Source organism: Sylvia atricapilla, chromosome 3 (assembly GCF_009819655.1).
Source record: "Sylvia atricapilla isolate bSylAtr1 chromosome 3, bSylAtr1.pri, whole genome shotgun sequence".
In the NCBI taxonomy this organism is placed as follows: domain Eukaryota; kingdom Metazoa; phylum Chordata; class Aves; order Passeriformes; family Sylviidae; genus Sylvia; species Sylvia atricapilla.
Window position 1 is genome coordinate 69,186,976 of NC_089142.1, and position 27,318 is coordinate 69,214,293.

General features: G+C 38.3%; 1 protein-coding gene across 1 annotated transcript in view; it reads right to left on the bottom strand.

The window, feature by feature from the left end:
- ACTN2 (actinin alpha 2) overlaps window positions 1-27,051 on the bottom strand; it is a 68,985-nt gene extending 41,934 nt beyond the window's left edge. Inside the window, exons 1-3 of the mRNA XM_066315674.1 lie at window positions 26,613-27,051; window positions 2,898-3,012; window positions 1,523-1,642 (exon numbers count right to left, since the gene is read on the bottom strand). Coding sequence (XP_066171771.1) covers window positions 1,523-1,642; window positions 2,898-3,012; window positions 26,613-26,747 — 370 coding nt within the window. The 5' untranslated portion in view covers window positions 26,748-27,051. The remainder of the gene's footprint in view (window positions 1-1,522; window positions 1,643-2,897; window positions 3,013-26,612) is intronic.
- Between the last annotated feature and the right edge of the window lie 267 nt (window positions 27,052-27,318).

The following is a 27,318-nucleotide window of genomic DNA, read 5'->3' on the forward strand; positions in this document are numbered from 1 at the left end:
AACAAAGGGGCTAGGTGCCCCAGCAGTCTCTACAACTGATGGAGGGAGCCAGGCACCTCTGAAATGCAATAGAGCACTTCTGAGATCTGAAACACCTGTGGCAATTGCCCATTTCTCCCCACTGATGATAAATTCCAAAAAAAAGGTCTCTGCTATGTGCCTAAAGACGGATGGTTTGGATTCAGACTGAGGTGACCCACCCAGTTCAGTCCCAAATAAATGAAGAGTGAGTTCAAACAAGCGCTCTGCCTGTGGAGCACATTTCTTGGGATTTTGAGTTCTAGATCTAGAAAACTGAAGACATTTGGTGAGCAATACTTGTAGAACCAAGTGGGCTAGGTCAAACCATAGTAAAATCCATGAACACTGACAGATCTCTCCATTATTTCTACAGATACCCTTATCCCACATAATGAATATCCAGTTCTATCCACAATTACAGTAAGCTCCCTGGCATCAAGGCTTGGAAGCCAGAATAAAGTTACATATAAGCCTGTAGAAATCTGGAAACAGGAAGAAGAGGCTCATAAATCAATCTAAAAAAATGAAATCTATAAAAATATCAGTAGAATATAGGAGTGTTTATCATCATCATAAGGTTACAGGCAAAATTTTACTCTAAGGACATGTTAGAGTGGGGGGAAAAAGCACAAAAAGCACATCATTGAGGCTATGGAATCAAAAACAGTTGGATATTACGCTAGCCACATCATTCTTGATATGGTAATAGCTATGGAAACCATTATATAAATATCTTCATGGAGCAACAAGTTCTACACACATCTTTGTCATTTTTAAACAATTAATTGAATCTGTTATGGAGGCATAGAGACAGTGAGACTCTGCATTCTTTAGCTCAGTTTACATCTACCAGAATCTAGCTAGCCAACCACATGTAGGTACTTAGCTACCTGAACAGCAGAACAATAAAAAAGCAATTACTTTAGTAAATAGCATCCCACTTCACTTTTTTCATATGTTCAATCTCTCCCCAGCTACCACAGTTTCTTTTGATGGCTCCCTTGACTCTACATCTGAATTTTAGAAACACAGCTGCAGAAAATCTCATAATAAAGTGGGAGTAGGTTCCAGCCAGTCAGCAGTGATGTCAGCCTTTGTTTTGTCTGAATAATATCTCCTAAAGATGTGAGACTGTATAAAGCACACCCTAGAATCCAACCTGGTTTCTAAAGGGGTTCCTCACTTTTAATAATGTAGGGGAAAACCACAATGTTCTGTAAGAAAAAAGATCATTATCTGAACACCTACTGAAACACAAACAATTCAATTTAACTTTGGAGATAGACTAAGCTTAGTGCTCATTTATACCCCTATGCCTTTCCAAGGGTCCAAAAATTTCCACCTTGTGCCCTTCCACAGATACAGCCCAGCAATCAACATTAAGGGATTTTTGAGGCACCCATATGTAGAGAACAGTGCACATAATGTGGCCAAGGGTCTCCACCAGACTGCTCTGGTGATGTGACCTAAGCAAGGCGCACTGTCAAGATCCATCATATACCTTCTGCACCAATTGACACAAGTTTCACTCCTTTGCTGGCGATGTAATCCAGAGCTTTGTTGACATTAGCAATTTTATGGAAGCGCATCTTCCCTCTGTCTGGTTTCGGTAGCCTTTCCCCTGCAGAACAACAAATTTAATATGTTTATTCTTATATACACCTTGCTACAGACATAAAAGTGATTAGAAATCAAGAGTGGATGTGCCCTAACACTACTTAAAAGTCAGCAATTATCTTAACAGGTATTTTTCTGAAAGAATGCCAAAGAGGTTTGGACCAAACCCTGAGAAGAAAATTCAAATGTTGAAGCATCTGATTTTGATCTTTCTGATATAGCAGTAAAACCAGAGTAAAATTTTTGTTTGTCCTAAACATCTGGAAGATACGTGTAATTCCTCCTACTTCACTTCTGCCTCATTGCTACTGTCTGATCCAGTAGCTGAATGTTAAGAAGGCAGAATGTTCTCAGAGTTCATCATTCTTATCTACCCCACTGTAAAGAGAGGCTGGATTCTATCCAGCAGATCAGCCGTAGAATCCTTGCACATCTGACCAAGAAGAATGGCTTCTAACAACCTCACCCAGCACAGCAGAGCAGCTCACTTCAGAGCATAGGGCTGATGTGTTTGAACAAACTTACCTTTTCAAATGCTCACAAAGAGTAATAATTTCTAAAAAGATTCTCCATTTCATAAGGAATGATCATTTGGAGAATTTCTTTTGACACTGAAATCTCCAGCAAAAATCTAAACTGTCTTGTATGTTTGTAGCTTGAGCTATTCCCTTCCCATTAAGGAGCATTCTGATCTTACCTTGGAGACTGCCTCTCTGAATAATGCATAACAAAAGGGACATAGTGAGTTTACATCAGTTAGCAGAAGTTCTTGGGTGTTCCACTCTCTTGAAAAATAAGACCTTTTATTTGGGACTAAATATTGATCTGGGTATGCTTTAGGCACTCACTTTTGAAAGTGTTGGTAAATCCAATAAAGTCATTAAAAGCAAAGCAAAAAGTTTATGCTAAAAGCAGAATAAAATTAATTTGCAACCTAAGTATAAAGGCTTCTTAGGTGTTAGGGGCTAAGGCAAGATCCTCAATGTTTTTGGTTTGTCCAACAACACCATGACATCAATGATACCCTGATACACTGTGATATCCTGGAACACAATCACAAACCAGAAAATTTTGAAGACAAGCAAAAAGCAGAGCTTCTTTCCCCCTCTTTTTTTCTTTACAATGCATTTAATCTATCACTTTTCAGTCTACTTCAGAGTTTGTGTTCACCATTTTTGAATCGTTAACAATTTTTGTTCCTTTGAGAGTGTTTCAGTTAGTGTGCTGTAAATACACAAAAAACCTTTATTTTAGCTAACCTGAGATAACTTCCAGGAGGAGCATCAGTTTGAGGCCATTTCTGAAGTCCTCCTCAATGTTCTCAATCTGTGTGCCTGCTTTCCTGAGGTGGGAATTGCACCAGGCTGTAAACGTCTGTAAAAGCAATTAAAAAAAATACTTATCAACAGGGCATTTTCCAAACAACTGTTAAGCCATCTGAGTAAACACTGCATCCGAGATTTGGATGTCCAGCTCACATCATTCTATACATGTTGCCAAGTACGAAATTCTTACCCCAGATGTTCATGAAGATGCCAAGAATTTCTTGAATAGAAACAATTTTGTGCCAGATTCTGCTTGCAGATGAATTTTGAGACAGAAGTTCTACACATAAAGGCAAAACTTGGACACAAATGCAGATACTTAAGCTGGCGGGGGAAAAATTATCACAAAAGCAACTATGAGTATTTTTGTGTCCACAGTGAATAACCAAGCCTGCTTTTACTTGCAGAGGTGAAAAGCAGGACTAATTCCATTGCAGAGGTCATATACATGTTACTTTTTTTGTATGAATGAAGTCAAAACACAAGGTACTATAAAACTTAGTCAAATTAGTCTGGTTTAAAATATCCATTACTTCTCTCAGCCTTCTGACAAATTGTCCTTGCTTTTCAGTGTCTGATACATAAAGCAAGTTTGTATTTACTAGGTTGTAGGCAAGTCCGCGGACGGCTGGGACAAGGAATTTTGCCAACCTGTATTTTCTAGAATATGTGGTTTTATTGCAAGGGTTGTGGGTAAAAAGGCCTTGCCTTCAGCCACCAGCCTCGGCTGAAGGGAAGTCCCAAAGAGAGAGGGAGAAAGAACAGGAGGGTGTGGGCTAAGTGAGAAGGGAGTGAGAGAGCAAAGTGGCAGGGGGAAGACAGCAGGAGAGAGCAAGTGCAGGGGGAAGAGGAAGGGTAAGAGCGAGCAAAGAGCAGTGGGAAGGAGAGGAGAAAGAGATAAGAGAGTTAGGAAAAAAGAGGTAAGACAGTTAGGTCCTTGTTACAATACATTATATTTCCTTCTGTGATGAATATTCTAATTTTCAATGACCAACTAACACAAGACACAAAATCCTATAGAATCTACATACAGCCTATAAGAACTACTATATTACCATACTGTGTTATATTTTAAACTCTAAAACTACTCTTTAAACTTTTGTTTTGCTACATTGACCTTTGGATCCCTTAGCCAGCAGAAAGGGTTCTGCTGAATCAGAAGGGATTCTCTTTCAGCCAGCTAGACCATTGTTTTCAGGTTATATAGCAACTAAGACTCAGTAACCTACAACTCAAAGTAAGCTTTCATTTCTATCCCGATTATAGGTTTCATATTTTCAGAATCTTTTGCTAAGCAATCATATTTATAAGGTTTGCCTGATTCACCTTCCCCAGCACTAGGTATTTTAGCAGGTGTTTAGCCATATAACAAAGTCATTGTTACTAAATATTTTTAGTGAGTTAGAAGTTCAGCTTCTTAAAATTCTCTTAAATTTGGAATTCCCCCTCTTTTTCTACATCGAATTTCCAGTTTTAAAAACATTTAATTCAAATAGTTAAAAAAACTCAGATATATCCCAGTTGTAAACAAGAAATTCCCTCTGGCCTTCTTTATTCTTGCCTGTTTCTTTAGACTATTTAATTTCTGATCTCTCAGAAACAGAATAAGGAAGGCCAGTAAATTAAGACAAAGATCCTTCCTGGAACTGAATTCTGCAAATTCTAGACAGATTTGATACCATATGAAAACATGGACTGAATTTTCCCAAATGTCTAATCTTAATAACATTGTGCCTACTGTTGGGTTTGACTCAGTTTGTGTGAAGAACTGATGGACAGCTTACTGGGATCTTTTCTCAGCGCTCCTACACTGACAAGGAACAGCTTCCTTTTATCATCTTCTACTATTGAATTGAAAGGAAGCAAGAAGTGCTATGGATATGGCAGAGCTGTGCAGTGAAATCCCTAATTCTAGGCACCCAGAAAAAGGCAGAAAGAGAAGAAAATACTGGAAGTGTTTCAGGGCATGGGTCTGTGTTGACAAGCAGAGGATGAACTGTAGGTAGGGATGTAAGTTGTTCTGTGTGCATATCGGGATAAGTAAGGTTGCAGCTGAAGCACATCTGCACACACATTTTGATAAAAGGATGTTAGCTTCCATTCAGGAAGGCAGAAAGTTCCTCATTTTAAGGTAAAATAGCTTTACTGAGTTCATGAGAGACCTGAAACCAGAGTATACCAATCCTCACAGCACAAATTCTAGGCACCTCCACCCTCAGGGCATGACACGATGGAGTGATAGGATGGCATTTAGTTTGGATCATTATAGGGTTAGGATCTAGTTTATAAGACTAATTTGTCTGCCTCAAGCAGTATCTTGTTTTGGTGGTATGCATCTCAAAAAGCTTAGCACAACATTAAGTCATTTGCAAACGTTAAAAATCATTACAAGCTTCTTGGAAGGAAGAACACTATGGCAATACAGAAAGAAAAAGATGAAAGCACTCATGGGTAAATGCACACGAACCTTGCATGGCAAACTGGCAATAAATATTAAAAATCTGAACCTTTAAATAAATGAGCCTTTCATTAATTAGGCTTAAGTGATGGACATTTGCTTATTTGCAGATGCTATTGCAGTTTGTAGAACTGTTCTGAGCACACCATAATAAACTCAGTGAGGAAGTTGGAGTAAAACCTCAGCCATTTCCTTCAGATATTTATGGTAAATGTTCACCTTGTACCACTCAAATAAATGAGTTTTCCTCATTTTTCATTTAATTAACAGTTTAATGGCAACAACCTCACCAGTAGAGAAGTCTTAAAATATGAATCTGATGCCTACTGTGAAGAAGGCTACTTCTCAGTTTCTTAAGAAGAAATGCATTCTGGCACTTCTTAGCTCATATATATATATATATATGAATCAACTTACTTGATGCTGTAGACACAAACACAAGTTTTATCCAAAGATCACAAGGTTTTCAAATAATTTAAATAGTTTCTCTTTAAAAGGGCATTTTTATGGCACTGAATTTCCTGAGAGACAAATGGTTTTCTCATCTTACTCATTCTATGCAGACAATAATCAGCCTATGTGGCTGTGGTATAGACAAGAAGAAGATGTTGCTATGGCTGAGTCAAGCTGCTTTCAATAATTTGATGACAGAGTGGGTTTTATTACTGCTTTTTTATTATTTGTAGATTATTTAAGATTCTTTCCAGTTGTAATGCATTTGTAGCATTTTGAAGGATAAACTTGGAATTACCACAAGGCCTCCATCCATGAGATAACAAGTTCTGCTGAAGCACTTTACAGTGATGGGGGCGTCTTTATTTAGACCATCTGTATCTGGATAGTTTTGATTACCTTCTATATGTAGAATAAGAGAGTTACATCTTTTATTTAAACTACAGTTGCTCAGTTTTATGTTCTATCAGTGCCCCAGGCCATGACTTGGTGCTCTCTGTCCCCTTCCAACACTTGTCCTGTGCCTCCTGGAAATGCCACTGCAGTACTTTACAGCAGACTCTTGGTGTGTGGCTTCTTAAGCCTGGTGCCTTCCCTACTAGTTTATTTTTCCCAAGACTAAACATGTTTATAGAAATGATACTTATGGAAGTGTTAACTATGTTTCAGTGATGCAATTCATTACTGACTGCATGAAGGCTACTGCACAATTTAATTTGCAAATTTTAGCAGTTTCCTCGATCCACATTTTATTTAACCCTCATCCCTCTATTCTTACTGTGACATCTCTTGTTCTCACTGCTTTGGCTTTAACTAACCATTCTATTCATAGATATTGAGAAACAATTCAAAGCATGTTCAAGTCCTGGAGATCAAGATACAGCCAGCATATAGTACCCTGGAAATTTGTAATCCATTGGGATTTAAAAGGTACTAAATGACTTAGACAAAGCAAATTCCTTTTTCTGCTGAGCTGTACAGAACATTTCAGAGTATCAGATTGCCCAGAGAAACAAAGCAGGACTGAAGGCACCAAGCTGAATACCAGGAAGGCCACAAATAAGTGTCTACAAAGCTAGACATTTCTTTTTAAGATTTATTTACCCTAAGTGGCTCTACAAACTGGAAGTATAAATAAATAAAAATTTCTCCTTTCCAAATTTGTTATTACAAAAGAAAGTTTGCTAACATTTGGAGAGTAGGGACCCCAGAAGAGGGGATGCAGGGCAGGAAGCCAAAGAATTTGCAGTCCCACAGGTGAATGTTCTCTTAATGCACCATTAATTGTCTATTGCTGTCACAGGTCTATTTTGGAAACACTAACTCCAGGACAGAGAATGCAGTTTATGTTCTATGCCCACTTAGCCTCCTTGTGAAGACTGCCAATACCATATTCTCCACAGCCCACAGATCTGTGATGGCAAAGTGTATACCTATGGGGAAAAAAAACCCCTTACTTGGCAATTTATTCAGGCCACTTAATTTTACAAGTCTCTGACAAATAAAATTGCAACCAAGGGGTAGCAAAAGGAGATATCCCTAATTAATTATCAATCAACTGTAGATAATGCCAGAAAAAGAATAGGGTATGCCAAATTTGTACAAATATTTTTACACAGGTACAATGAAAGACATGCTTTGCTGGGAAAAATGGGGTCTTTGAGATCTGAGTTGTCCTACAGTTCTGCAAAAGCCCACATGTCCTCTTTATGTGAGTGTAATGATAACTCACTGTTGATAGTGGTTCAGAGCCAGAAAACAAGATGCTATGATAACAAATTTCACATGTGCACGTAATGATATGGATAAAGACAATTGAGAAAGCACCAGTCACCACACCCTACAATACTGGTGAGTCGAGACAACTTGTTCCACCTCCTGAAGATGTAAATTTCTAGTTTGGAACCAACAGCAAGTCCATAATGAATATCACTAAAGCAGCAGCTTAACTTGCGTGTACAGGGGATGCACTCCACAAGTCCAGAAAGGCTTGTTTGCTTGCACTAGTATTGAAATTCAGAAGTGGATCCAGCCTAATGAAGCACTTGGGACCTGTATCCTATTTAGTACCTATATCTCATACCAAGCTTTCACTCACTGCCTTTCACTCACTCCAACTCAAATCAATTTCTGTCTGCTATAGTATTTATAAGTGTTCAAAATTAATACTTATTTCAAAAGCCATGTATCTGCTCATCTTTACCCCTATCACTAGCCCAAGAAAGGCTACTTGCTCAAAGGAGTCACTTGGTTTTACCTGAATTAGAAATGTAGTATTTTCTGCGCCTGCTAAGGAAAACAGAAGCACAGCTTGTTTTTCAAGACCTTAAATTCTAATAACTGGAGCAGGAGAACACACCTGACTAAAATGACCTTAAAATACAAACATTCAACACATTTGTTTACATACATATTATCCTGAATTATTTCAGTCTGATAGAGTTGTTTCTTGAAACTGCTTTACAGCCCTTCTTCTAAAGGGCTTTTCCTCTCTGTGTTAGCTGAGGGTCATCATTACTTCTAGGCTAAATGGGATGCAGTGATTCACTCTGTAATTATACAGAACATTACTGGGCTCTGAGTGCATGACAAGGGTGTTACAGAAGGAGATGTGCCAGAACATTCCCAGTAGGCCAGACTGAGGTTTCCCCTTGAAGAATTTCCCATCTGACTGTTATCCATGTTTTAAAATATAAGTTGTGAACTTGCAACATGATCTTCTAGCTCCTGTGTCCACAGCATGTTCTGATGGCTGCAGAATCAGGGGTTTTCTCTGCACTTAGGATACAGTCTGTGCTGGCTCTTGTTCTCTTGACTGTTTGGTCTGTTCCCCAAAGAAGAGGCTGGAAAGTGAAATGCAGCAGAAAATTGCACAGCACTTTTAAACCAGCCTGATGTAAACCAGTAAAGATGGTATCTTTCAGCTGTTCTTAGAGCATCTAGAGCAGCTATACTTGTATACACGCATGAGTATATTTTTATGAATTGAAAACAAATAAAATCTTACATTTCAGCTGTTGGCTTGAATTATTATTTACTGTTCCCTTGCTCTGCTTTTCCCTTGCAGTGGAAACCTAAATGCATTGGCACATGTTAGTAAAATAACTAGAACAACTCTAACAGGAGAGGTGCTTCACCAGTACAACTGGATCACGTCAGAACACCAGGAAGCAAAGTGGGATTTTAACACCAGGTGTACCAGAGCATAGCAACAACTCAAGTGAAGCAGAGAGAAGACATTGTGAAGGATGGCATGAAGGTCAAGGTAAGGGAAACGTTCAGCATATTCCAAAATGTTATTAAAAGGAATCCCTCATATCACAGGCACTATGTCAAAGCCAAATTCCTGGGAACACCAGAAAGAATAAGCACAGAACCATCTCCCAGTGGAAGTGAGTAGAAGCTCCATCATGAGTACCCCAAATCCAAAGCTGGGGTAAGCCCTTCCTGCTCCAGCACATTCATCCATATAGCTGAACAGATGGTGTCAGAGATGATATGCTGGCACATTCTGCACTGACAGCAGATCTGCTCTACTAACTCAGGGAACTTCCTTCCAGTCCCTTAGTTTTATCACTCACTGGAGAAGTCACCAAAGGGATGCATTCATCACACAGGACTTTGCACATGTCTTATTGGCACTCTGCATTTTACTTGCATGGAAGAGCCTGGGGAGACCTCAGTCCTTGCAAAGCAGGTGGCCTAATCCCGTGCGAGTCTAGGGTTTCCTGTAAAACATGCAACTCCCTCCAGGACTGAATGACTGCACGTCTGTTTTACAGTGCTCACTATTACCAAAAAAACACCCAGAGCATGTAAATATCCCTTGAAGAATAATTTGGCAACACTGAACTCCAAGCAATGTCAAGATTATCAAGCCTTTTGTTACAAAGTGAATGACATTAGTTCTTTCTTTCAGAGGAGGCAACAGAGAAAGTTTATGTTGTCCCAGTGGTCTAAAATGGAAAAAAAACCAACTCAGGCCCTAGCAAGTTGCATGGAAAATTTAGTATGAGTCACTGCCTGCACTATCCTCACCTCTGCCTTTTTTTTCTTAAGGAAAGAACAGGAAGGAAAGGAAGGAAGATGAGAGGTTTCACAAGCTCTTCGAAGAGGCTAAAACAGTTAAAATATTGCAAGCTTATTAGGAGCAGGCAGAGATCTTTATTGGATCAGCTGAAAAGGCAGAGAAGTTTAGGTACATAAGTCCATCTTCACATCCAAGAGAGAAGCCTCAAGCTTAAGTGTGAAAATTTAAGTAAGTGTTCATCTCAGAGCTTTGGTAGACCATCAGTATAATGTTCCAACAGTTCTATTCACTGAAGGAAGCCCCTTCCTCTTTCAGTACTGTTGATCACACCCATTAAGAAAGCTTGAAGAAAGCAGCTGTGAAATCCAACTCTGTGACTTCTCAAAATACATGCAGTACCATAGGGTCTGTTGGAGTATTTTTTCAATTTAAAATTAAAACACTGATTTAAAATGTATTTTCAAACAAAAACTTTGATATTTCAGAAGCAAGAAAAAGTGCAATATTTAAAATCCCATTGGAAACTAAAAGGTACTTAGGATGCATATAAAAATGCTGGTGTAAATCTACTTCTAATATTTGGAATTTCAAGCATCATGCAAATAAGAAAAGCCTACTCAGAAAAAAAATGCAGAGATAAAAAAATGTAAGGATCCTATGAAAACCTTTGTTAAAAGCATGGGTATGGTTTTATCTTGCATTATAAACATAGTGATATCTTTACTCATTCTTATCTTTACAACAATTGCAAGCTACCCGGTTTGTTAGGGTGAAGGAATTAGAAAGACAAAGGAAGTGTCAGGGAAAAAAAAAAAACACTCTGCCTGCTTCTCATGTGTTCTTGAATTCTGAGTGTTTTTTAACACACTCCCTTCACCTGAGCAGACCAGAATGATCTGTGGCAAATTTACATGTAGCAATTTTAATAAAAAGGGAGAAATAGAGTCTTATAAAAGGTCTGGCATATTTTGTTTACATGAAAGTGGAAAATTAGGTAAGTAAGCATCATATCAAAAATTAAACTTCTAAGGACAAGCAAGCAAAAACTTACATTGTACTACAGTTCTGAGCCTGCATTTAGGTACACACATGTCCTCTGCTCATGATTTTATCTAGACTCTAGTCATTAGTCCTCATTGCACTGGTTAAGCCAAGGTATTTTAAAGGTCCCCCACCCAGACTCTACAGAAGCAGATCTCTTTTGTGTCATGTACCTAAGTTGCTTGCAAAAGCAGCCAGCTATTTATTGAAGAGGAAAACTAAACACAAAATCACAGGAGGGGGGGAAAAAGTGTGTTTAGCAAGTCAGAGGGTTTATTCCTGCCAATGGTGAGTAGTGGCCCAGTCTCAGTGGAAGGGCTTATTAAACAGACTTCTGTAGGAGTGTGCCCTGAAGCATTTCCTATACCATCCTTTACTTACTCATTTGGATAACAGAACAGAGTGCATGCTTATCACATTTGAGTAAGACAGCAAAAGGATGTGTCTGCGAGCATGCTTCATGACAGAGCTACAATTCAAACTAATCTTAACAAATCAGTGAAATAACTTGAAGAAAGCTAGATTCAGATAAGCAAGAAGTCTCAGTTCTCCCTATCATACTTTCTATGATCTTCATGGAAGATTCATATCCTGACATCTACCCTGCATCCCTGAAAAGGAAGAATATCAAGAAGACTGTTTCTCCTGACAGATTATATCCTGACAGACAAGTGATCCAAAGACTACAAAAAAAGAAGTCATTCAGCTTGTAGGAATCCAAGCACTTGGCAAGCAACAGGTAGCCGTAAATTTTGTTTCTGCCAGGGTGTTCTTTAAGTGGTGATCCCCATTTCCATCTTCTATTTTCATATGACCCTCTAATTTCCCTTAGCAAAAAGAAATTTAATACTGGAAATTTGTCAGTGGTATTGGAGAAAAAGAAAAGAAGATGGTGAAGACAGAGAACAACAACGAAACAAAGCTGAAAAAATAGAGGGTAGAGGGACAGTCAAAGTCAATAGGCAGAAGACTGTTTATGGGAAACTAAAGAAACCAAAATAAAATGAAAGTGGATTCCATGTTCTGTTCCATAGTGACACACATTTCCTGAGGTCTGTATTATCATCTTTGAGAAGACACCCTGACATTTGTGTTTTCTCCCCAGCTTTGCAACAGCCTTTAAGGCACTTAAGACAGGAATTTTAAAAATGTTTTTACTGTCTTAAATGTTGGAATTCTAGAAACTTGGATTTTAGTGTTTCAGTATATAGTAATGTGTGTGAGCAAATTATGACCCCTGATTCCCCACAAGGGCCTATAATCCTTTCCACAAAAATGAGAGCAAATGTTAGCCATAGCTGAGTGCTTTTCAGCATCCCACTTCTGTACTCAAGGATAATAATAAATCCTCCATATTCCACAGCACCATTTTTGGGGACATTAACCATTAATGAGTGTTTTTGAGATGCTCAAACACTACCCTGAGAAAAGCCCAATAAAGAAGCAGTAGGAAGAGAGATTAGAAAGTTGACAAAACTATAAATGTCTTATAGAACTGTGAAAAAAATGAATCAAACCCAGAACCTACTCTGAACAGACAGAAAACAACACATATCTACCAATATCTTCAGAATCTGTTCACTGTCATGCAGTATTAATTCTGCATTTAAAAACCAAATTGAGCTTTTTAGTACAAACCAGTTACCTACTACTGTAAATCTAGTTAAAAGCTAGTTGTTCTTCTCTTCTTAAACTCTTTAGTGAATGTGCCAGCCCCTCCATATGGAGAAAGAAGCGGCTTGGGGAACTGTTAAGAATAGCAATGACTGTGAGTAACCCCACAGATGCAATCTGAGAAAGCATTTTCACATACAGAAATCTTTTTAGCTTTCACCTCTAGGATCAAAAGTCACTGTCCCTACCTCTCACTAATAAGGTCAGTTTTGGGCACCTCCAATGAAGCTGCCATTTCTGGTGGTTTAAGTGATGGGGACACCTGTCTCCCTGAGAGCTAAACTGAGCATACAACTCACCTCATAGATATTACCAAACAGTCTGCATGTGTTAGCAACCTTGTCACTTACTCACCTGGCCTGGGTTCAAAGCACTGACCTAAAAGTGAAAGGTTCCCGTCAGCCACACATTCCCAACCAATAAATTAAAAGTCCATCTTCAGCACAAGGTTATCTTTCATCATGAGCTGGGGTGTGAGAGCTATCAGAATATTCCACTAGGGAGGCTTTGCAATACTGAGACTTTTAATAAATAATGTCACCACCTTGCTAAGCAGTGCAAGTCAGCTTTCTATTGCATGTGAATGACTATTTTTGCAGTACAGTTTGTTCATTCACATCATATGCATGAATCCCTGGAAAAAGATGGTCCCCAACAGCATCTAGGCAGTACTCTATAAGAACCCTTTGTCCAAATGCACAAGTCCAGCTGTATTGTCTGCCCTGTATAATTCATAGTAGCCTGATGGAGTAATGGGGAGCAATCTCTTGCTGTTTGTAATGATCTCACTTCTTCACTTTCCCTTCTACCTCAGTAACAATATGCATGACATCATTTACAGTTACACAACAGTCTTTTGATGACTCTACTCTCTTTGCCTTTTATGTAAACCAATGGGTATGTTAATACCTCATCATAACAGAATTAATACCTCTGGATTTTGGATTACATAGCATTATTCAATGCACATTCTCAATGTGGAAGATTAGCTTCAGAGAATGGTAAATAATGGTATAGTCTGTGAAGTAAACAAAGTTCTCAAATTACTAACAAATATCCAAGTTATAACAGCCTCCATATTAAATTGCATTCTCCAACAAGAGTGAAAAGATAGACTGTGAGTAATGGCTGTGTTTGAGTTCTTGCTCTTCCACAACCTGCTTTCTGTACAACTTCTTTCAAGTTATAAAACCTTTCAACATGTCTAAAACCTCTATCTCACAGTAGAGGTGAAATATATTCCATGGACTGAGACCTCTAAATGCAGAATTAGACAGGTTCTGTTAATCTTTACAATGGAGTGTATTTCATAGTCTCATGTACATGTTGAAAACTTAAAATGCTGTAGAAAGTGGAAGAACTTGTACTTCATAATCCTCAAAAACCAAATATTGGTGAAAAAATTATCTGTGAATCAAGTATATTCAGAACACAATTCTTAAATGGCAGTTTTGAAAACAAAACCAAACACAAACAAACAAAAAGGAATCAATAGCACAACACAAATGCAAAATCTTGAATAATCTGTTTTTGGTCAATGGCTATTTTATCTTTTCTTTTCAGATGTTGATTTTCTATTTCCCTCAAAGGAAATGTTTATTAACATGTTGATTTCTTTAAATTTGCCATATTGTTTCTAGCATTAATTAATTAAACAATTAACAAATAATAGGACACTTTTTTGTTTGCTTGTGTTTTGTTACATGCAGCACTGCCAAACTTTGCCCCTCAAAATGCCTCCTACTGAAATCTGCAGAAACAGAGATGCATCACTCACAAGGACCTGTGCTTTTCTGACAGAACCAGGGTACTCCTACACGGGCATGGCAGGGAGTTCACAGCATCCAGCCTGAACCTCTGAGCACTGCCACATATTTGCGTGGCACAACAGTATTTTCCTCTAAGAGGGTAAGCTAACTTTAGAGCATCCTAACCAAATATTCTCTGCTCTGATACACTGCACTTTGCAGAGCTTGCATGTACACTCTATAAACAAGCAAGCCTGACATTACAACCTGCAGTAGTATGGCTATTAACATCTTACACAGCACTCCCACAGAACTTCACAGTGCATGCCTAGAAATAAATTAGTTCTTGCCCAGTTGTCAGGGCATTAAAATAGATTTGCCACTACACTGCACAGAATTGAGTGCCAAAAAGAAATGTACATGTTTTTATAAGAGTTTTAATGGACTCTGTCATCCATGTAATAAAGACTGCATCTTTGCATTTATACAGAGGTACATATTCACATCTCATAAAGTGCTGTCCAAATATCCCTCACCAGCCAGTCAGTCAGGGCACTAGAGACCCAAGCAGAGAGCTTGCAAAGCATGAAGTGCATAAGTTCTATTAGAAACTCTGAAGTACTGATGCACTCTCCCAAATATCTCTTTTCCTGTGCACTGTCTCTTTTGCTCTCTGTAAGACTTTTAGATACAGATATTGGGTGAACAAACAGCTCCTGATACTTTCAAAGGCATGCTCAGTTACTGGAACAGAGACCTATTTGCATTCTGGTGCTTTCTGGACCACTTTTGAGCAAAGTGACCTTTGGGACGTCTCACTCAAAATGCTAGTTAGACAAAGGATCTAAATTTTGAAACAATGAGAAGGAAAAAAAAGCATAGGAAAAGGTATTTCATATGACATGGGACCAAAACATGGGACAAAAAGTTGAAATGTTATAGGGTCAAAAGAAATTCACTCATTTCTATGTGGCTTGGAATGAGTTATTTCTGGAACACCACCTTTCCTTCACATTTCTGCTTCACAAGAGTATCAACAAACTAAAGGGCCTCTTCAGGAAAAGATTTGCATTAAAAATACCAACAGATTTGGAGGGAACTCCTTCAGCAATGAAGAATATCTGAGACCAGCCATTTTAGTTTTCTCTCTCCTTCTAGAGTCTTTTCCAATTGTCCATTTCTTCACTATTACAAAAGAAAAGAACAATCTCTGTTTCATTTGCCTCTCCCTCTGGAGAGTTGAAAATGAAGTACAGGTAATCCCACAAGGGATACTGTGGTGGATCTGCATGCAAGAAATCCGCACGTGTGTTTCAAAGGGTGAAGTCAATGCCCCTCATAGTGCCTGGGGCTTTCTCTCATGTGTATTAAACAAAGAATATGCATTACTACTACCCTGTCAGTGCCAAAGGAACCTTCTTAATAAAGAGATAGGATCTTCCATTGTTTCCATTCTTAGGTACTTCTTCCAACAGCTGTACCTTACAGTGTTCCTCCTGGTTTCCCAAGAGCTCATGAACTATGAGTGTTGGCTAACAGTTTTGTTTCAGCAGATACATATTTTAATGGCTAAATACTATTTAGGATGAGATGAAAGAAGCATTCACACATTACAGTATGGAAGGAACTAAAGGTATGCCCTCTGGAAATAGAAGGATTAATTAAAGTAGGCTAATCCAGGATTTAATTGACTGGATTTCCAAATGTCTTTCCTTTGCTTTCTCTGTTGATTCTCTTCACCATGCTATCTTTATCCAGTAATTATACACTACATTGCCAGGTGAGTAAGTAAATCCATTATAAACTTCCATTTATTTTCCAATTTCCATGAATTGCCAGGTAAGTAAATCCATTATAAATTTGTCAATACAGTCAGAGTGGGATAAAACTATGTTCCTATCCAATTTAGCATCATTCTTTAAAGCACCTCCATAATCATGAAAGTAGGCCTTCTGACAGATACTGAAAGTTTTTTCAATTTTTTCCCCTCACCAAAACACATATCATTAAGTCTCTGACACCAATAAATGACAGGAAAATATGCCAAATGTTAGATCCCAAAACATTTACACAGTAAATGTCTTTGCACTAGTACATTTAGAGATAACCAAATCTAGTTTCACTTGTAACCTAAATTAAGGTTTCAGTTGAGACTCTCATAGAGAAAGGAAAACCTGATAGATTAATTCCCAATTATGCATCAAAAGGCTCCTCTGTGGCATATATGCCACACTATTCAATGTAGTATTTCTCAATACACAAAGCACAATAATCTATCTATGTGAATTACTTCACTATTGTAACTGATGACTAAAAAAAATTCCATTTTTATTTCCTGCTTGTTTTAAGAAGCTGATTTTTAAAGAATTTTGTTATTTCTGTGGTTAAACATACCGGGTTAATTTGTTTATGCTTTAATTATTTTTTATGAGGCATTATCTATAGAATAACATTTTCTGAAACATTTAGAATATCCTGTAAGACAGAAGACTTTCAGACAAATTTCAGAGTTTCTAAATAATATTTAGTGACGCTCAGGTTCCTAAATTTCTTATGTTTTCTTTAAACCAGAATAAATAGCAAAACATTACTTGGGATCTTTGGATAACTTGATTATATGTGAAGAAGAAATATAACTATGTAACCTGTTCTCCAGCACTTAACTAAGTGAGTAAATGAGTAAAAAAAACAATGATGACTGTAACTGCTGAAGGCTTAAACAACAGGTTTAAACTGTTTGTGATAAGCAAATTGCTTTATAAATTAAATAAAAAGTTCTTTGTTTATAGTGTTTCTCTTCTCAACAGGAGCCATGCTAGGACCTGTGCTCTAGACAAAAGGAAAGAAAACCAACTTCAGCCTCATGTCTGGTGTTTTGCTTGTCTTTTACTATAATGCCAGATGGGTGATAAGTGCATTGTACATAATACGTGCATGCACTGATACAGCTGCTTGCGGGACTGCACTGCAAACTACATTACTGAAATGATTTAGGATTAAGAAGTATTAAGAACAGGGAGGGTTGCCTCAAATTTCTTCCATGATCTGGTATATAGCAGAAGATCACTGTACCAGCAAATGAAGGGGATTGGAAGCCTATGGATAGTAGTAGAGTCAAAGATGATCAGCTACTCTACCAAAGAAAATGTGGTGGAACTACTCTCCAGAACTGAGCTGGAGACGAGCTTGGAATACAGAGGTTTTCATAGCTCAAAGGAACTCCTCTAGGTGAAATAGCACCCCAGAGCTACATAATCATTTACAGTTGGGTGTTTGGAGCTTTTTTTGCTTTTTAAAAATTTGAATTCAATGCAGCTGAGTACCAGTTTGCTTCACATTAAAGAGTAAAATATCTGAAGTCTTGTAGCAGTGAAAAGCTACACTGGTGCCAGGACTAAACATAAAACAGTTTAAAAAAATCACTTAATGCTAGATAGTTACAGCTTTCTGTGACTGCCAAAATAGCAGGCTGATTTTCAAAGCTGCAAAATAGACAGAAGTTCCTCCTGACGTCAGTGGAAATGCCTGGGTGTTCAACACCTATGAAAAATACGAGTGTTTCCTTAGATGCTTAAGGAGTAATCATGGATGCTAATTTTAGTCTGGGGTAGTCACTTTCCAGAGACTCCTGCTATGGTAGTGGGGGTGAGGAAGGCTTTTCAGAGGGGCAGTTAAGATTAGAATCTGCTCTAAATTAGGTTTTGCAAGTTAACAAAGTAACTTTGGCTGGACTTTTTAATTCACAAGTTTTTTGAAGAGAAATAAAAACAAACATCAGATTTCAAGTTGAAGGAATTCTGGCAGTTAAGAGCAGTTGGGAAGAAGCATTTGAAGCAAATGGAAAATCTTACTCATATCAAGTACAGTAAACACTTCTCACTGCCATCTGCAAAGCCAGCACGTAGCTATTACAGCCACTGTTTTGGAGCTGAAGAAATGGACAAAGCAATGTGTCCTTATAACTCAAAAGTGGGTAGAACCAGGATGAGACACAGGAGCACCAGTGCCCGTTCTTGCACTTGGGACATAAATTTAGGATTTATTTTCTCCCCTTTGTGCACCCTCAAAAATTTTCAGTCCAATTATAGAAAGTAACTAAAAATCAGCCAGACAGCTGTCACCTTCTGTTTCCCTCTGGACAGGACTTCGACAGTATGAAGTGTATTTCTACAAGCTAACATTTCAAGTAGGAGACACTTTCACAAAAGGAGATCATTGCACTTCAAAGCCTTCTGCCTGTCTCTTGCTGCAGAGCAGTCACACCTGCCCTGTAAGCCTTTCACATCAGTAGTTTGAGGATGACTGAGACCACAGTGCCTTGATCTGTACTGAAGTGTTCCTTGTACTGCCAGCAGGAAGAGCTACTACAGGTTCTGTACAGAAATAGGCACAGAGGGTAATCACAACACTGTGTTCACTGGTTAAAAAATGTGAAAAGAGGAACTTTCTATCTTTAAATACGTGCCAAATTTTATCATTTAAAAATAGAGCATTGTATAGGACCTGTATAGTTATGATAACATTTATGCATCAAGTCTCTCAACCTGAGGCATATTTCAAACCAACAAATCCAGTGATCTAAGAACAAACATCACACAGCCTTATCACGGCATTTCATGAAATGGTGTTCCCCAAACACTGAAGATATGAAAATTACCCCAAACTACAAGGAATGAATTTTAATTGAGGAAGAAATTGAGTGCTCAGTGTGAATACATTCTCCTTCTGGTATCAGCTGACAGTAAAGAATGCGTGGCCATAAAGCAGATACTCAGTCAGCAACTTCTCAGTGCTCACAGTGGAGGAATACCACATCAGCTACACATTGTTTATCCCAACAATTATGGCTCAGAAGAAATTATGCTTGGCAGTAAAGCCATTGAAACAAACTCAACTTCACCAACTGTGTAAGCACTTTTGTATTTGTTTATTTGTAAGGATATAAAATAACACACAGGAGGGACATTTTTTGACTTGGGACAAAGCAAAGCAGCACAAATTCCCATATAATTCTATTTCATTGACATGTTTCTTCCTGCATCACATCTACCTGCATTCCAGCCTGCAAATCCAATGTATTCTTCTGTAAGCAGGGCCTGTAGTACAATTTCTAAAATATGACTAATATCTAAATATTAATCAACATTTGCAACTAAAGAAAATCATAATGCTCAGTCTTTTTGAAATTAAGCAGCAGAATCGTACACTGCAATTCAGAAATTACTAGCTAAATTAAAAGTCATTAAATAGATCAGAATTTAAGCAAAAGTGATCAATTCATGTGAGGCATTTGTTGGCATTTGACTTTTCCATCCTAATGATGTCTTTTGTCTTGTTAGAGGACAGAAGGGGTTTAATGAAAGATTTTGACCTGACCCCATTGGCCAAAAGTAGTCAAAATTCATTTTGCAAAGCTGTTTTAGTTTAATTTGGAAATTGATGATGGAATCATGATATTTTCTTACAGATATTTATTAGCTTACAGAATTTACCCCAGCCCTGCTTTTGTTTGCACAGAAATTGTATAAGCATGGATTCATTTCTACTGTGGTCTCAGGGCTGAAAACCCTCAGAGGTCTCCAAGAAAACACCTTCCGTGCCTGTCTCTTCAGGTCTCCAGTGACCCAAAGAAAGATTCAGGCAAGATGCAGACATCCCACCCCCAAGAGATTATTGTAAAGTCCACTGCTTAACACACAGCTTTTCTCGAGCTCTTAAGCACATTGGTTGCAGCTTATGGAAACCCACTTAGATCCATACTTTCTTTCAATCCTTTTTGTCTTTACTAATTGGATCAGCATATCTACAGACAGACATTTTACTATACAAATTTTAGGGGAGGTTGTGGTGCCTATCTATGAGTGAAGGAAGCAGGTAGCCTTTGCTTCCCTTTATAAAATGGTTCTTAGAATTTCTTTTCATTATCCATTGCTGGCAGATATTTGGGGGTCAATGGCAATTAACAGCTAAACTGAGACCATGGGAAATATCAATTTGACAACACGTAAAAGCTTACAGAGCATGGAAGGGGTCAACATTGAGAGGTGCATTTGACTTTAAACAGAAAACATAATATTGAGTAATATATTGATTTCTCTCACTTAGTACTGGTAAAGAAAACCTTCCTATCCAAACAAAATACCCACATAATCACTTCTAGTAAAATGAATTTCATACTAGTTTTCTTTGATTTTTCCTTTCTATACCAGCACTACAGTATTCAGGGCTGCACACCTTATTAACAGCTTCAAAGACAAAATATGACCCTTCCATTATCCTTTCAGCATGCTCCTCTCAAGCACCATTCCATGCAAGTAACATCAGCAAGAGGAATTTAACATGTTACTATTTTAAAAAGCACTAATCTCTACGAGGCAAATTGTAGAGAACAAGCCATAAACACATCCTCTATTTCTACAGAGACTCCTTATGTTCTCATGGCAACTCTTCATAGGATAAGAGAAATTGCCATTCCATGGCCTTCTGTTGCTTCAGTGTCTAATACTTGGGACAGTTGCAGTATATGCTGAGAAATCAAGGCATGCTGTTGCAGAAAAAAAAAAAAAAAATTATGTTTGTCTATTGACTACCAAGTTCTCAGGCAGACCTTCTATGGAGTCATCTCCCACTGAGAACACACATAGGGTTTAAAAGAAAACAAGAGATGTTCTTTGCGTATTCTTAATACTAGAGCTTTTGGCATCCACTGTTTGAAAAGAAAATTCTTGATGCACCCAAAGGATGAGCATTTGGCCTTGGAACGCTGAAACTTATGTTTCATAAGGTGTGCTCTGAATCTACAGTAACCCGTATCATTTGGCAAGATACAAAATATATATTCTATACAAGACAGCCAAATCCTTGCTGAACATTAGGGGGAAAAAAAAAGTCTACATAAGGTGAAATTGTCGGCACTTTTTCATTATTAATACCAATAGAAAATCCTGCATTTCAGCCAACGGAATTCCCAAGACCCCTACATAATCCCAATTACCTGCATAAAACGTAAGGGAGGGAGAGAACTGACGTGTAGGACTCAGCATATGAAATAGCATATGCTACCAAGGCACATGGTTTTTCCATTATCATTCTGCTCTTGACTTTGGATGATTTTCCTCCTGGCATATTCAATCCCCTCCTGAAAGTAGTTCTATAGCTACTCAACTCTTTATAAGAAATATGCAACTGTTAACAGGTTAGTACTAGGAATAAGTAAAGAGAAGGTTCATACTCTCTCAGAAAGGAGAGGACCTTTTGCTTCCCTCACACCTCCTACATTTACGTCCAGACCCTGCTCACATTGCTCACTTGCAGAGGGGAATCCGTGCCTTCTGAACAATCTCACGGGTATTCCAAGTGGGTGAAAAGTGTCACGCAGTAAAAACCCTCTAGTAGTGGTTTCTGTGTCTGCCATGCGAGCCTAACCCCAAGGCTCATTATTCAAGGAAATAATTTTACATGTTTTAAAACAAACAAACAAAAACTAAACCAATTTCATTTCCAGATAATCTCAGTAAAAAAGACCTAAACTGGAATATCCTCTACACGTTGCAGATATTGTTATATTCTCCACAACAATTATTTCAATCTGGAGTCTGTAAATCCACGAGAAGTGGTTCTGTAGTACTTAATTTTGCTGGCCAGCCTCTCCTGCCAACCTTTTTCTGCCTTACATTTAATTTTCATTCATTTATCGTTGCTTATTTTTCTTGTCCAGTGAAGAACGAACTTGTTTCTTTCCACTCCATCTGTCTTCTCACCCACCAGCAGAATTCATACAGGAAGAGGTTTCTGATAAGAAACCAACTTAGATTCCATCCATAGAAGACCAAGCAAACTTCAGAGTAAATCCAGGATACTGACTGTAACTCTATTTATAGACATTGAAGTCAGACTGAACACAAGGTCAATTTCTCTTTCAGGCTGCAATGGACCTCTCAAATCTGCTGAACTTAAAAAAGCTGCAGCACCATAAGAAAAATAAGAACGTTGTCCATAATCCATAGTTCTGATAGCTCCTGCCAAATAATTTGCTATACATGGGACTTCCAATTTTTTTTAATTTTTTTTTTTTTTTTTTTTCTTGCAAGGACAACAGGAGTTCTATTACCAGCCAAAGGAGGTAATGCAGATAAAATCCTTTCAGGTCACACTGGAAATGTAATCTGATATTCACTGCTGAAAACTGAAAAGACACACAGCCTTTTTCATTAAGAATCTTTTCCGAAGTCCTCATTCATTTTTCACAATTTTCAGTGTCATCAAGAAGATTTGCATTCAGAAAAAGGGCAATATCAAGGTAAATAAGTGTATTAAATCTTGTTTATAGATATAAACCATCCAAATGGTTATCATTTATATTGACATCTACATTAAAATCCTTCTGCATTAACAAAGCAGTGGTACCAGGGCTACAGAGCAAGCTAGAATGAGATCATTCATCTATAACAATGTCAGTAGGACAAGGAACATAGTCCCAGTTCTTTTCTTGCTTGTGCTAGGGCAGTGGTGTCAGACATGTCTTAATGACTGCAGAAGGCACATGTGAAATATGTGAGCTCAGTTTAACACCTTACAATACAACACAACTGTCCTGAAGAAGGGACCACACTTGTTTCACAGCCTTCCTTGGAAATCTAACAAACCACATTTCATGACAAAGTTTTTAAAAAGCACACTGGCTCTTATAATTACTTATAGCAAAAGTTGCAAACAGGCAAGAGTGCTGTTTAACACACAGCTCACCAAGCAGTGTTGGCAGACCAAAAACATTGCAAAAAAAACTCTATGTGCATTTCAAGTACCACTGCACTGCTTGGTTTCCTAAGCTAAGGGACACTGTGTCTCCTTATGGTCCTTTTAGTTCTACTGAGATACAGGGTAGTGAAAACTCAAAGGTTTGTGGACCCTGTCAAACTTTTCTTGAAACTTAAGAAATAAATTTATTTGAAGAAAAGAGAAATTATATTTTAAGTCTTCCATTATAAGGTAGTATAATTTCCACTTCCACTCCAGTCCAGCAGGGTAGGAACTGAAAGACGGCTGATCTATAGCCTGACAGAACACAGAATAAATCACTTCTACCAGTTCTTACAAATATCATTGCTGTCCTCTTTTTACCAGTGAGAAAACTGAGGTCAGAGGTGAGCTGACCTTGTCTGGGGTTACAGACCAGAATGAAGAAAATAATTCCACCCTCTCTGGCCAGGCTTTCTAATTTCCAATACTTTTTTATTTCTGTGCTATACTGAAGAAACAAGGAGCCACTTGCATAGATCTTTCAGCTGCTGTTTTAGGGCACGTGGGCAGTGGAAGTGTAGTGGATCAAGGAGCAGACTTCAGAAGTCTCCCATCTCATGGTACACATCTATACATTCAAAAGACACAAAGGCCACGGTTCTCTAATTAATTTCTACTGTAGACAGCATGTCCATCCAAAATACAATCTTTGCTTTCTTTAAAGTTGCTGTCCGAAATGCCCAAACACATTTAAGTTTTTGCCAAGATTGTCTAATGCAGAAATGGGCAAATGGTTGCAATTGCTTGATATCCTGAGCTGACACAGGCTAAATGTTACCTCAACTAAGTCATTTTAATTGTTGTTCACATTCAGAGAGATAGTGCTAAACTACAACTCAGCTTCCTTTCCTATAGCGTTCTTCATATATTTTTGGACATCTGTGACCACCAAGGAGCCTGGATTACAGCAGACCATAATACTCTATGAACCATGGTTATAATTAGGCGTCACCTCCATTGTAATCCTATGGACGTCATCATGTGTTACCAGCATCTGTTGACAGATTTCATACCAGGCATATCAATGAAATGGCAAGTCTGGAGAGGGCAGCCCACAATAGAAACAATGGCATTTATTTTTGGGTTGTTCCAGGACTGTCTAATAGAAAATATATGCTGCCAACTGCCAGGACTCCACCAAGATCACTTCTGAATATTGTATTACCAGTTAGAACAAAGAACTGTGCCCATGTACTTGCAACCTTCTCCTAATGAATAAGGAAACTAAGACAGCACTTTCTGCAACTGTCTTAGCACAAATTAAGAAAAGATAGAAGCCTTGACATTCTACAAAGTTTATCAGGCCTTTTATCATGCGAGTACTTACTTTTTACATAATAATAAACTCAGATTTCTTTCCAAGATAAGGAATAAGGATCCCCTCTTGTAAATTTTATTTGAATATGGTATCACGTTAATATTAAAACTAAACCCTGGGAACTGACAATGTTAAGTAGGAAAACCGCACTCTACTCTATGGAAGCAAAGCAGAGTCTGCTTTAATTTGTCAGTGTGGAAATCTGACTTTCTGCTGAATTATTGCCTGTTCAGGGGAATGGAAACAAAGTTTTCAATTCAAATTTTCATGCAGTATAGTTGCTCCCCACTTCCCTGTAAAAATCAAAAGGCTTATTGTAAACATAAGAGTTTCTACCTAATCGAAATTCTCTTTACTTTCTAACATTTATCTGGATTGAAGGAAAACTACATTAAAGTGCATTAGTATGTAGTAACCTGTCCATTTTCTTTTGAAAACAGCCTTCTCTGAAATACTGGACAATTGAATCTTAATCAGATATAACACAACCTCTTACAGCTGAGCAGTTTCAAATTCACTAAAGCACTTTAGCACTAGGATAATTTTAATTCTCATTATAAAACATGGAAGTATAGTTCACCATCTGAAGAGTGCAAAGTTAAAACAAATGCCGGTGTTGATGAGTACAACTTAATTATTTTTAGGAGTTGCAGCAGCTGGTAGATCACAAAAAGTGAACTTCAACTTAGGACAGAACTTCTCCCCCTGTCCTCATGCAGCAGGATCTGAACAGGTATGAATGTAAGAAAATGAACAAAACCAGCTAAAAATGACAGAAGCAAGGAGGATACAAGCTAAAGCTGAGAGGAAATATTGCTTCTACAAATTTTAATGGAAAAGGAAACCCACTGGCCCCAACTAATCTAACAGCTCTTACTTTTATAATTATACTTTAATAGTATAGCTTTTATAGAAGCTGTAGAAGTGGGAGAGACTGTCATAACATCTAAATTGGCACCTTCTACTTAAGATGCTTATCTATGCAAAATGCACATTCAACCTTATTGTCCAGAGCACTGTCTTTCACTCCCTCCCTTTTTTTTCATCCTTGTAGCCAGCAGATAACCTTTTAATCCCAGATGTCAGCGGTGACTTCAACATCACCTTTTAAATTAGGAAGCAATCAATCCTCTGCATTATTTGTTCTTTCTTAGAAATATGGAAATATTGCTACTTAAAACTTAATGTCATGAAATTAGATATTGCAAATATTACTAAAGTTCCAAAGCACTGACATGACTGCTGCTGGGATAATAATTTTTGCCTATGTTCAGAAAAAGAACATGGGCAGTACTTGGTGGCACAATGGTTTTCTTACACCTACAAGGCAAAAAGCATTTCTTTTAAAACTGTGTATTCCAAGGAGTTCACAGACATGGGGGTTTTTTTCTCAGACAGTGAACTGGCATATAGGAACATAATCATGACATACAGTTTTCCAAATATAGCCTGGATATATTTCTAGGCAATATTTTCCTTGTCAGGTCATTCAGTCAAAATGGAGATAAATAATAAATTCTAATAAGAGCTGACTTGCAAGATCACAATTTCAAAACTGACTTCTCAGTCTACTCTCAGAAATACTGCAAACTTTTTTGCACGCTACTTTTGAACCACCTCATTCATCTCTGCTGATAATTGCAATTTACTCTTTTTGAAAATCAATCAGGCACACACATCAATTCAGAGTCTGCTTTCCAAAAGGAAGACCTAGGAAGCAAAGTTAGAAGTTACTGAAATACTTATACATAAATCTAGAGGTACTGACAGAATATTTACAGTGCAATATAAAAATAAACTCCTGACTCCCATAAATTATTTTCATCTGACAAAGGTCCCACTTAAGAATCGAAAAAGTGAATGCTTTATCCTGAAAATATGTCATAGCTACTACACATTATATAAATTATTTTCATCTGATGTATCACTTAAGAATCAAAAAAGTAAATGCTTTATCCAAAAAATACAGCATAGCTACTACAGATTATATAAATGGTTTATACAATGTAAAATCTATTTTATTAGAACCCCTTGCTCGACAGCCCCGACAACTGAGACACAGCACGGCAGTAAGACAGGGCATCATTCCACACAGAAGCACATAGATAGATACACATTATTTCCAGACCTTCCTTTGCTGTTTCTCCCATGCCGGGTCCAGGAGCAGGTCCCTGTCCCATTCTTCTTCTTGGGTCATGTACTCATCTTCTTCATAGTTGTATGTGTACTGCATGTTTGTTTCTATCTGATTCATGCTGTTCATGGTACCCGGGGATCAGCTTCAGCCGCTGTGGCTTCTACTATGATTTAAGTTTAGTTTACGTGCTCAGAGGTCGTAGGTAGCAGTGTCTTTTTTCCTTATTTCTTTTTTTTTTTTTTTTCTATTTTTTTTTTCTTTTTCCAAGGTGACAGGGAATGAATATTAACTGATCTTGTTGAGAGCGGCGGCTGAAACTGCCAGGTAGGTGCTGACCTGTGGTGACCTTCCTTCCCTGTGTCCCCGTCTGCTGCTGCTGCTCTCGGTCCCTGCGGCTGACCCTGCGGAGGAGCCCGGCCCGGCTCCTCGCCGCCGCTTATTATCCCCGCCGGGCCGTCACGTGGCGCCGCCGCGGGCACCGGGCGGGCGGCGGGGACACACACACACACACGGCTGCCTGCCCTGCCCTGCCCTGCCGACACAGACCTGGCCTTTGTAAGGGCTCCTTTCTCTCTCACTGACACGTATTCCTGCTGCCCGAGACACGCCTACGATCTGCTAATTGCAGCTCCACATCGCTCGGCGTTAGTCAGAGCTCCGTGTCCCGCCTTGAGCCACTTGGCACTTTCGGATTAAG